The 12,778-nt window shown below is 41.0% G+C and overlaps 1 protein-coding gene across 1 annotated transcript; it reads left to right on the top strand.

Annotated features, from left to right (window-relative positions):
• The first annotated feature begins 4,098 nt into the window (after positions 1–4,098).
• On the top strand, positions 4,099–12,517 carry LOC119897549. Its single transcript, XM_038711338.1, has 6 exons — positions 4,099–4,422; positions 5,172–5,437; positions 9,021–9,134; positions 9,215–9,356; positions 11,812–11,847; positions 11,983–12,517. The coding sequence occupies exons 1-6, from the start codon at positions 4,257–4,259 to the stop codon at positions 12,243–12,245; spliced, it is 987 nt and encodes a 328-aa protein (XP_038567266.1). The 5' UTR covers positions 4,099–4,256; the 3' UTR covers positions 12,246–12,517.
• The last annotated feature ends 261 nt before the right edge of the window (positions 12,518–12,778 follow it).

Below are 12,778 nucleotides of genomic sequence, written 5' to 3' on the forward strand. Positions count from 1 at the left end.
TCAGTGATTAAACTTTAACCTACGCTTCACCTCCTCACAGTGATTAAACTTAAACCTACGCTTCACCTCCTCACAGTGATTAAACTTAAACCACGCTTCACCTCCTCTCAGTGATTAAACTTTAACCTACGCTTCACCTCCTCTCAGTGATTAAACTTTAACCTACGCTTCACCTCCTCACAGTGATTAAACTTTAACCTACGCTTCACCTCCTCTCAGTGATTAAACTTAAACCTACTCTTCACCTCCTCTCAGTGATTAAACTTTAACCTACTCTTCACCTCCTCTCAGTGATTACACTTTAACCTACTCTTCACCTCCTCTCAGTGATTACACTTTAACCTACTCTTCACCTCCTCTCAGTGATTAAACTTTAACCTACGCTTCACCTCCTCACAGTGATTAAACTTAAACCTACGCTTCACCTCCTCACAGTGATTAAACTTAAACCACGCTTCACCTCCTCTCAGTGATTAAACTTTAACCTACGCTTCACCTCCTCTCAGTGATTAAACTTTAACCTACGCTTCACCTCCTCACAGTGATTAAACTTTAACCTACGCTTCACCTCCTCTCAGTGATTAAACTTTAACCTACGCTTCACCTCCTCTCAGTGATTAAACTTTAACCTACTCTTCACCTCCTCACAGTGATTAAACTTTAACCTACTCTTCACCTCCTCTCAGTGATTAAACTTTAACCTACGCTTCACCTCCTCTCAGTGATTAAACTTTAACCTACGCTTCACCTCCTCACAGTGATTAAACTTTAACCTACGCTTCACCTCCTCACAGTGATTAAACTTTAACCTACGCTTCACCTCCTCACAGTGATTAAACTTAAACCTCCGCTTCACCTCCTCACAGTGATTAAACTTAACCTACGCTTCACCTCCTCTCAGTGATTAAACTTTAACCTACGCTTCACCTCCTCTCAGTGATTAAACTTTAACCTACGCTTCACCTCCTCTCAGTGATTACACTTTAACCTACGCTTCACCTCCTCTCAGTGATTACACTTTAACCTACGCTTCACCTCCTCTCAGTGATTACACTTTAACCTACGCTTCACCTCCTCTCAGTGATTACACTTTAACCTACGCTTCACCTCCTCTCAGTGATTACACTTTAACCTACGCTTCACCTCCTCTCAGTGATTAAACTTTAACCTACGCTTCACCTCCTCTCAGTGATTACACTTTAACCTACTCTTCACCTCCTCACAGTGATTACACTTTAACCTACGCTTCACCTCCTCACAGTGATTACACTTTAACCTACGCTTCACCTCCTCTCAGTGATTACACTTTAACCTACTCTTCACCTCCTCTCAGTGATTACACTTTAACCTACGCTTCACCTCCTCTCAGTGATTACACTTTAACCTACGCTTCACCTCCTCTCAGTGATTACACTTTAACCTACGCTTCACCTCCTCTCAGTGATTACACTTTAACCTACGCTTCACCTCCTCTCAGTGATTACACTTTAACCTACGCTTCACCTCCTCTCAGTGATTACACTTTAACCTACTCTTCACCTCCTCTCAGTGATTACACTTTAACCTACTCTTCACCTCCTCACAGTGATTAAACTTTAACCTACGCTTCACCTCCTCTCAGTGATATACACTTTGATTAAACTTTAACCTCCTCTTCACCTCCTCTCAGTGATATACACTTTGATTAAACTTTAACCTACTCTTCACCTCCTCTCAGTGATATACACTTTGATTAAACTTTAACCTCCTCTTCACCTCCTCTCAGTGATATACACTTTGATTACACTTTAACCTACGCTTCACCTCCTCTCAGTGATTAAACTTTAACCTACTCTTCACCTCCTCTCAGTGATTAAACTTTAACCTACGCTTCACCTCCTCTCAGTGATTAAACTTTAACCTACTCTTCACCTCCTCTCAGTGATTAAACGTTGACCTACGCTTCACCTCCTCTTCACCTCCTCTCAGTGATATACACTTTGATTACACTTTGACCTACTCTTCACCTCCTCTCAGTGATTACACTTTAACCTACGCTTCACCTCCTCTCAGTGATTACACTTTAACCTCCTCTTCACCTCCTCTCAGTGATATACACTTTGATTACACTTTGACCTACTCTTCACCTCCTCTCAGTGATTACACTTTAACCTACGCTTCACCTCCTCTCAGTGATTACACTTTAACCTACTCTTCACCTCCTCTCAGTGATATACACTTTGATTACACTTTGACCTACTCTTCACCTCCTCTCAGTGATTACACTTTAACCTACGCTTCACCTCCTCTCAGTGATTACACTTTAACCTACTCTTCACCTCCTCACAGTGATTAAACTTTAACCTACGCTTCACCTCCTCACAGTGATTAAACTTTAACCTACGCTTCACCTCCCTCAGTGATTAAACTTTAACCTACTCTTCACCTCCTCTCAGTGATTAAACTTTAACCTACTCTTCACCTCCCCTCAGTGATTAAACTTTAACCTACTCTTCACCTGCTCACAGTGATTAAACTTTAACCTACTCTTCACCTCCTCTCAGTGATTAAACTTTAACCTACGCTTCACCTCCCCTCAGTGATTAAACTTTAACCTACTCTTCACCTGCTCTCAGTGATTAAACTTTAACCTACGCTTCACCTGCTCACAGTGATTAAACTTTAACCTACTCTTCACCTCCTCTCAGTGATTAAACTTTAACCTACGCTTCACCTCCTCTCAGTGATTAAACTTTAACCTACGCTTCACCTGCTCACAGTGATTAAACTTTAACCTACTCTTCACCTCCTCTCAGTGATTAAACTTTAACCTACGCTTCACCTCCTCTCAGTGATTAAACTTTAACCTACGCTTCACCTGCTCACAGTGATTAAACTTTAACCTACTCTTCACCTCCTCTCAGTGATTAAACTTTAACCTACTCTTCACCTCCCTCAGTGATTAAACTTTAACCTACTCTTCACCTGCTCACAGTGATTAAACTTTAACCTACTCTTCACCTCCTCTCAGTGATTAAACTTTAACCTACGCTTCACCTCCTCTCAGTGATTAAACTTTAACCTACTCTTCACCTGCTCACAGTGATTAAACTTTAACCTACTCTTCACCTCCTCTCAGTGATTAAACTTTAACCTACGCTTCACCTCCTCTCAGTGATTAAACTTTAACCTACTCTTCACCTCCTCTCAGTGATTAAACTTTAACCTACTCTTCACCTCCTCTCAGTGATTAAACTTTAACCTACTCTTCACCTGCTCACAGTGATTAAACTTTAACCTACGCTTCACCTCCTCTCAGTGATTAAACATTGACCTACGCTTCACCTCCTCTTCACCTCCTCTCAGTGATTAAACTTTAACCTACTCTTCACCTCCTCTCGGTGATTAAACTTTAACCTACTCTTCACCTCCTCTCAGTGATTAAACATTCACCTACGCTTCACCTCCTTTCAGCGATTACACTTTAGCTCATAAGGCTGTATAGCCTGCAATCTTCATCAAAACCTGGTCCAACAGCACTAAGCGTAGGCTTGTTAAACAACATTCACCTAAGCAGCGGTATAAGTTTTGTTATTACTGGACCTCAGTGCTGATTCAACATGGATGACCTGATACTGCTCGACAGGCTAGAAAAGTGGGTGGGACTTTCTGGCACTGTGCTTAATTGGTTAAAATCATATTTACAAGATTTGCTTTCTGTCAATTGGTAATAAAGGAATCTGGGCGAACAAAAATCACACGCTCAGATTATTGAACATTACAGAAATCAATTCTAAATCATACTGGGATCCAGTGTAAGAGGCTAAAACAGGCTTGATGTGGTCACTTCTCCTGATCTTGATAAATGCTCTGTTCAGTCTGGAGCCGATTAATAGGCTTTTGGTTGAGGCAGGTGAAGAGGCCGTTGCATTAGTCGAGGCATGAGGAGATGAAGGGATGTAAGATGGTCTCTGAAAGATAAACTAGATCGTACTTTGGAAGTATTTCTAAGATGATAAAAACAAGTCCACCCGAGTTTTGTTGTGTGCCGCTCAAAGATTAAATTACTGTCAATTTTAGTGTGAGCAGAAAAGTATCAGGTTGTGACCGAGCAGAAAGAAATATTAAAATATGTAAAATACAATATTAATAAAAACTGTTGAACTCAACAGATCATGTGACCAGCAGGCTGAAAGCCTGTTGTAATCTGCCCTTCTGTGTCCTGCAGGTTCAGGTGTCCTGGTCCAGGTGTGTTCCAGTGTACTTTGACTGGACTGATGTTTGGTATGACTCAGGAGGCGGAGCTGCTGTACCGGACTGTCCAATGGGATGAGAGCCTCCTCCAATCAGCCGGCAAGACGGCTGCAGGGCTGCTGTTCAGTATCAAGTGTCCTGAGGATGCTGTCTGTCAGCTCCACCTGCCGCACTGTGAAACAAAGGACGGTGAGGACTTTATTGTGATTAGTGAGGGGAGAGTTTTGTCTGAGCAACGATGAAACAACATCCTGTTCTTACAGTCTGAACAGCTGTGGAGCTGAACATGGAAGGTTTGTCCTGAGGGGGGCGCTAGAATAAAGGGTTCAACATCTAAAGAGTATGAATGTGTTTCATTTCAGGGTAATATGACTGATGTTATGACTTATATACCACACTAGGGGACAGGCAGTGGGGTCCTCTGGAACCAGGAATGACCACAAAACATTTCATGGCATGTTGGACAGTTGTGTATGATGTTATTCTGACAGACTGTACAGAGCTGAAACAATTAGTCGATTACTCCACCAACAGAAAATTAATCTGCAAAGATTCTGATTATTTATTAATCATAACAAACTTTATTTGTATAAAACTTTTCATCCAAGCAATACAGCTCAGAGTGTTAATAAATAAATAAAGTAGATGCACAGAGTTCTTCACATGACAGTAGATTAGAATCCTGGTAGCTGAATGGTTCCGTTTCCCGTCTGACTCTATAAACTCTCCATAAAGGCACAACAGTTTATCCCCTCTAGGCAGGAGCCCAGGGCACAATGCCTCACCAGCTTCTCCTCCACCAACACTGACAGTTGAGTTCAGTAAATTGAGTTCAACGGTTATACTCTTCATTGACTTGATGTCCCGGATTAAGGACTAACATGGTGCTGAGGTTGTTATCAGTAAACCAGAAGTTTACCAGCTCTGTGTTTTCACAGCTCTGCTGCCTGACGGTCTGCTGTCTGTCGTCCACATCACTGATGATGGAATGAGCATCCTCGAGCCGCTGGAGATTACAGACACTCATGTGGTTGTCAAAGTCCCTCACCTGTCTGCCTTTGGCCTGGTCTGGGACATCGTTAAAAGGTTGTGGACAACATCTGTTTACGGCCAAGTTCTGCTGTTCCTCGGACCACCGAACCCAAGAACAGAGAGGAAAATCCTAAATGTGCTTCTGCTACCGAGTAACATCCATCTGGAGGAGGTAAAGCTTCATGTTCCAGCTTTCAGACCGCACAGGACTTCACTGATCTGTCTTTAAAGGACAGTTTGACCGCTTTTCAAAAACAAAAAAGATACTTTAAACGACTGGTGGTCATATGAACTCTGAACAGCTTTTTCTTGCTGTAACCATTCCTATTCTTCAATCTGGACTCATTAACTGACACTGACTCCTCGTTCTGAAGTTGATATGAAACTTGAACAGTCTCAGGCACATCATGCGGAGATCTTCCAAAGTTATTTTTTCCCAGCATGATCTTTAATAATATATTAAAAAACACTTCCAACAACATAGAAGCAAATGTGGTCTCATCCTGTATAAAAAAACAACCGCAGGTAGATTACATTAAAATTAGGTCAGGAATAAATTTAGTCAAATGTTAAATGAACACCCAATATGTTAGCCTCCCTCCACATTTCTCTAAAAAGGACAAAGCAGTCATAGTTTTGTTTTAGCTGTTCTGTTGTATCAGCCAGTAGATAATCCAGTTAGATTGCAGCAATTTGAGCCACATTAACAGTTTGTGTTTGTGCTTCATGCTTCATGTCTTTTGAAGGGAAACACTCTTGTAAGTCTTTTCTCCAGGTATTTCATTTTAGTATAGAAGACTCAGAGGATCCCTCAACTGAAACATTTATTCATTTTGAGGTGAACCTCTGTCCCCAGCATTTCTGTTTCTGAGATGGATAATGGTGGATAGACAAACTTTGAGATGAACTGTATTAATTTTTTAATAATAATTTTTTTTTGTATTAGCCTTGAAGCTTTGGCAATATTGTTCTTTTGACTTTCATGTCAAGAAAGCAAATTGAAATTAACAATTGAGAGGGTTTCATCCAAATATTTCCTAACCTGATACTACAACATAATCATTCCCAACTATGGGATTTTTTTATGCTTTTTCAACATTTTGATTTTTGCTGAGTAAATAAAGTAGTAAATACTGAGGGAGAGGAACTGTGACTGAGCCATTTTCAATAATCCTTCAAGATGGAGGGGATTTATCTGAATAATCATTGTCCTCAGATTGGGGCACAGAACGCCTCCTCTATCACAAGGAGGGTACAGGACTGGGGGGTTCCAGTTCCACAGAAGTCTTACAGAAACTTTCTTGTGTGTACGTTTTACTGACATCTAGTGGTGAGGGTTGTGAATGGCACCCCCCTCCCTTATCCAAGCGTGTTGTATAGCTACGGTGCCTGAGACAGGACAAAACATGTCATCTATGAGATAAAAGGCTTTGCCAGTCAAGAAATCAGGTTTCTTTAGATAGATATATTAATAAACTATATTTACTTAATTATTCAGTAAAACCACATGTTTTTTTCTGAATATTATTGTTACTTGTTCATTAATAAACAGCCACATGAAGAAATGAAGTGCTACATGATGTCTCATACTCCTGTAATACAGTATTTTACATCTTGGGAGGGTTGGCTCATCTGGACTAACACACCAAAGTAAATGAAGAACATCTCAAACACTATCACATCTAGTGCATCAAGTCTGACCACTGACAGATACCAGGACAATGTGAGCCTCACTGTTTCTGCACCACAGTCCATTATAAACCACATCATACATGAAGTTAACAAAGGCATTGGCTGGTGAGCAATCTGCAAATCTTACCGAAATGTTTTTTTTACAGAAACACAAAGTAGTACTGACAGCCATAATTTCAGCTTGTAGTAAAACGGTGCATTTTTAATGGGCATTTAGCATGTGAAAGTACAAATTACACATTTGTGTGCACAGTGAAAAAAAACATGTTTTTTTATGCAAATTCAGAAAGTATTTATTATGGATCACTTGATAGACACATGGTCCTGTTTATATCACTATTAGCAGTAAAAGAAATACATGTTTTCCACCAGGGTAGTATTCAACAGAAGTTTAGCTGCTGATCTGAGCTTCCCTGCTGTTATGGTTTCATTGCCAATAATATTCATCAGCTGTTTGTCTCAGGAAGGTAACGGCACATTTCTGTCCACCTAACAAAGCCATAACAGAGTGCTGGAGAAGAACTACATGAAGTTAAAATCCAACTACATATTTTTTCTTCCAGCGCAGTAAAAGTTTAGCTTGCTGATCTGTGCTTTGATGCTGGAAGCTGCATTTTATTGCCAATTAGTGATCAGCTGATTGTCTCACGAAGGTATCAAAACCAAACCAGAGCGCAATTACATGAAATAAATCCAACTAACGTTACATATTTTACACCACAAGCCAAAGCACAAGCTGGAGAATAAGTAGGCGCCATGAAATTAATCCATATTTCACACCACTGACAGGGGAAACATGTCAGGGCTCTCTGTGATTATGGCCAGCTAATAGCTAAAGCTATCAAACAGGAGCTTTCATTTGTGTCGCTAAAGTCTGACTTTAGTTAATTACCTGTCCAACAGAAAACGGATAACTTCAGCACCGCTTTGAAAACATCTGTCCCACATTATAGCCTTCCAACTGGGAAAATCGACATCCGTGATTTCTGCCGTCAGCTGTCTGTATCTGTCCCGGTCTGGCTTCATGGTATAAAGATCCACAGGCTGTCGGCTCTCGTGCTAAATAACATGTGTGCTCGTTCAGTTGTCCAAATGTCACTTCTCTTCTTACTTCTAATAAAGTCACAGACTGCATATCATTGTTATTATTATTTCCTCTTCTTCTTGTATGTATTCAATGTAGTGATGGGCATCTACACTGCCAGAATTATACAAGCAGAAGAAGAAGGCCTTGATGACGAAACACGCTGTGTAGCGCTGTTTGTCCGTTGTCAGCTATGGTAGAAATCAGAAATATTACACACTGAACCTTTAATTTGGAGAATAGGTTTGGAGGAGGCGGCAACAGGACGTTCTGAAACAAGTACAGGAGTATGTTTGACTTCACAACTCCTGAATTTGCATATTAATTCTTCATATAAGCAATTCAGGTTGTTACATTTCCAAAAAAAGATAAAACGGGGGTTTCTGCACCCTAACACAGAACACCAGGCACAGCAGATTTACGGTCCTAACGGCGGGTGCAAGCTTACAGCAGTGGCAAGGGTCAAAGGCAGGTAGGCAGTCCAACAAAAGGCAAACAAATACAAACAAGAAAGCAGGCAAAACATTTTACCGAATAATCCACTTTCTAAACAATCCAACAGAAGAAAAAGCCAATATAGCCCCGGCTATATTTCCTCTATTGCTCTAGCTACATCTGTACTGAAGTACAATAATACTGTACTAATTCTGAAATACTAGGTATTCGAAGGGCATCTAGAAAGGACTTTTGCTTTTGTTAATGAGTATATTTTGTTATATCTGAACTATGTATATTTTCAAAATAGCTATTTCATTAATTCCTGGAGGATCAACAACAATCTGTCCATTACTATTTTACAGAGGTGAGGTTTTTTCCTTTTGTAGCTGCTAAAGGCACCATTTTTTATACTGAACCCACTTTGGGAGATCTCCACTGATGTGTCGAACACAGACTGTCAAAGGTTCTCACATAATGTTAGGATTTTTTTTCTTTTGAAGATAACCCTTTTAAATGTTAACATGTTCTGTTGTCTCTTCAGGTCAGTAAACAGCAGCAGCCTTATAAGAACATCAAGACTGCTTCTAAATGCAAACTCATCAAAGATGAAAGTTACACTCTTGTCTGTCCTGAGGCCATCAAAATTCAGCCTACGGTGAGTATTCTAAATAACTGCTGTTGGTTACCTTTGGTTTACTTTGGATGCTATGGAAGTTCTGACACTTTGGTTTTCAGGAAGAAGATTTTGATCTGGACTTTGGACCAAATTACCATCCAACATATGAGATCTTCCTGCCTACAAATGCAGAAGAAGTTAATTTAACGGTCCAAGACCAAAGAGAGACGGAGGTCTGGAAGCGTGAAGTTGATCTAACAGGTAAAACATTTTCTGCATCACTCCACCTGATAGAAAGAAAAGATTAACTGTTAATGATTGATCCGTGGTGCCTTTATTCTTACTCTGCCTCAGATCGTCATGCAGTCCACTTTTTAAACCAGTTTTTAAGGATCTCATTGGCCATGGAGCTCCAGGGCCAGTTTGAATAAGACACTGTATGAAGTAACCGTTGTTGGTGTCTCTGGTAGTGAATTATGGGATGAATCTGCAGCTTTACAGAGCTTTATAGTGACCTTCAGCAGTTTGTTTTTGCCGAATCACCTGGATTTTGGTGTTTGGATAGTTGTTGTCTTTATTAAACCAACCTGTGTGGGGACATATATGTACAGTAGGGATGTTATGTGGACTTAAAAGATAAAAAGATGTCTAAGATAATTAGGTTGTGATAGCTGTGGGGCCTAAAATACAACTTCCACTGCATCAACAATAAAACTGCTGTAACTACTGTTGCATTTCTACACCAATAAACATATTAAACTAAATGCAATACTCCGTAAATACTTTCACAACATTTTATAATAATGGTGGACTTAAAAATCCACCACAGAACCGAAAAAAAGACCCAAAAGTGTCTCCAGGCAGAGCAGAAACTGCCTTCTCACCTGATAGGATGTCCTTAACTAGCAAATTAACAGGGAGACTCTGGCCAAAATTATTATTATTATATTATATACTATTCAGAACAAGGGGCATTTTAATTATCTGAGGACATTTAAGCTTCCAGCTGCAAGTCTCGTACATCTTCTGTTTCGATCATCAATAAATCATTTAATCGTACCTATCGATTGTGTGGTTCTTGCTAGTGAAGGGTCTTTCCAGGGTTCAGAGGTGATTGGTCTCTGTAGGAAATTGTGATCAGAGAAAAAAACCTATGCGAACTCTTTGGGAGTAAGTTTTCTGGAGCGGGTAGATGTTCTCCTTTAAATAATCTTTTAGTAGATGGTTGATGAGGAGAGCGAGATCTATTGCGGTCTACAGTATTTTGTGAGTAAACAAGTGGACCTGTAGAACCTGAGATGAAAGATATCCAAAGAAGGTTAAAGTCAAGGGCAACTGGACTTGGTTGAAGATAGAAGACGTTTCGTCCTTCATCCAAGAGGCTTCTTCAGTTCTGACTGACTGATTTAACCTCAGTGGGGTCGTTTGCCAGGATTGTCGATACCGCTGGTTCGTTAGTGTTCCTGGCTGTGGTAACGACAGTCGTTACCCGAGGCCAAGTCTTTTCTTGGGTCTCGTCTCAGTGTCTCATACGTGTTTGTGTCCATTAGTAGTGTGTTGACTTTGTTCTGGTAGTCGGCTGGGTGAAGGACTACTGTGCATCTTCCTTTGTCCGCAGGTAGGACAGTGATGTTTTGATCCTTGCTCAGAGATGTCACAGCCTTCCTTTCTTGGATGGTGAGGTTGGAAGGGGGGGCCTTCGCATTAGAAAGGGCTGCAGATACTCTTGCTAATCATTTTGGGATGAACATCCTCAGATTGGTACAGGAGTATGAAAGGACAGCCAGGAAAATTGCAGACTACAGGAACCATCTACGATTCAACCTGAGATGCAGACAACACAAACTCATTCCCAACAGCCTCCAAGGTGAAAGGACACAGAGCCGGAATAATCCTGGAGAAAGCGCAACACCAGCTACTGAACGAGAGAGTGAGACAGATACACTTCACAATTGAAGCCCTGAACAAAGAATTGGACAACATACACCACAAACTAGAAACATACTGCCCAGTACAGCACTGGGAAAGGTCATGGACTTCATCAAGAAAGCACAGCTATCTCAGCACAACAAAGCAAAGAAAGACAGACCCGGAAATTCCAAAACCTACAGTCCAGAGCGAGCTGCACTAACAGAGCAGGAGAATTATCTTGGAGGAGAAAGGAGAACAACCCCGCAACACAGAACCAGACAACAGATGGGTGAAAAACCAGAAAGGGAACTAACATACCAGAGCAAGCTTTGCCATCACACCACAGCCACAGAATGGACCATTAGGAAAAACAAATTAACAGAAACAGAAGCGGAACAGCTCAGACTAAAGCTATCTGCAGCCCTTTCTAATGCGAAGGCCCCCCCTTCCAACCTCACCATCCAAGAAAGGAAGGCTGTCTTTTAGTACATAGGTTAAGAACATCCACTGCATTTTTTAACAAACCACCTATTTAAAGTTTAAAAAGAAATAAATCATAAATCAAATCAGGTAAAAGCTCCTGTAAAATGACGTTAGCTTCCTTCACAGTTCGAGTTGAGTGTAGTACGCAGGCGCCACTGGTTACACATTCAGTCGACACTCTGTTATAACGAAGGAGGAGGACTTGCTCCACGTGTTCATCGGGAAGTATGTTTCTCCATAACTGGATAATCTGTTACTCCCCAACCCTGGGCATGAGCTATATCCAGTAACTAATGAGCTTTGTGACCTGTTTCTTTTTCAGGAGACTACAAAACCCAAAGCACTGATCATGAACATGGTAAAAAAAACACATTTAATATGCAAGAATTAAATTAGGATTGAGAAATGAGAAGATGACTTGACATAGTTCAACCATGTGACCATTACAACTTCTAGTATTCACTGTTTGTTTGATGTTCCGTGACGTCCTCAGGTCAGCATTTTGTGGATCGCCATCGGACAGCTCTGATTAACAGAGTGAGCGACACAGCAGCCATCCTGGATAACCTCATGGAAAAGGGGCTGATCTCAAGTGAGAACTATGAAGCTGTGAGAGCCAAACAAACCACACACGACCAGATGAGAGACATTCTTAAGTTTCTGCCTACAGCCAGAGGCAAAGACGCTCTCTATAAAATCCTGAAAGAGATGAGAAATATGAAGGCTCTCCTCGACGAGCTGGAGGGATCTGGATAAACGAGCACAACGTAAAAGTAAAAGTGTTGGAGCCTCTGACAGTAACAGCATATTTGTCACTGAGATGACAAAACTGAAATGTGAAATGTAATGACAGCTTAGGAGAGAGCGTATATCCTGACATCAGCAGTGTTGGGAAAGTTACTCAGTACTAAGTAATATATCCTCCTTTAAAAGTAATATTCACTTAATACTGGGAGATAAAAGTAAGCGCTGATCTCGACAACCCAGCTGTTTTCTAGCTTTGGACAGGTTTGTGCAACGGTGTTAAGTTTCCGCACATCCGTCGACGGCGCTCTCTCCCCACGAGTCCAGCGTCAGTGACAGCAGCTGCCGGAGTTTCTTTCTGTGAGTGTCACGTCGCTGCTTCAGCAGATGCTTCAGTAAATCAGATGGAGAAAAGTTGGCGAGTTTACAACGGACGACATGTTCTTTGAATCTCAGACTGACACAATGTGTGAAATGTATTAACAGGTGATGACTGATGTTTGAAGAATGGAGTAAAGGAAAATAATTGATAAACAATTGAGGCT

The sequence above is a fragment of the Micropterus salmoides genome, unplaced genomic scaffold (genome assembly GCF_014851395.1).
Source record: "Micropterus salmoides isolate LMB-PRFRI ecotype aquatic unplaced genomic scaffold, ASM1485139v1 Ms_hic_scaffold_1, whole genome shotgun sequence".
NCBI lineage: Eukaryota > Metazoa > Chordata > Actinopteri > Centrarchiformes > Centrarchidae > Micropterus > Micropterus salmoides.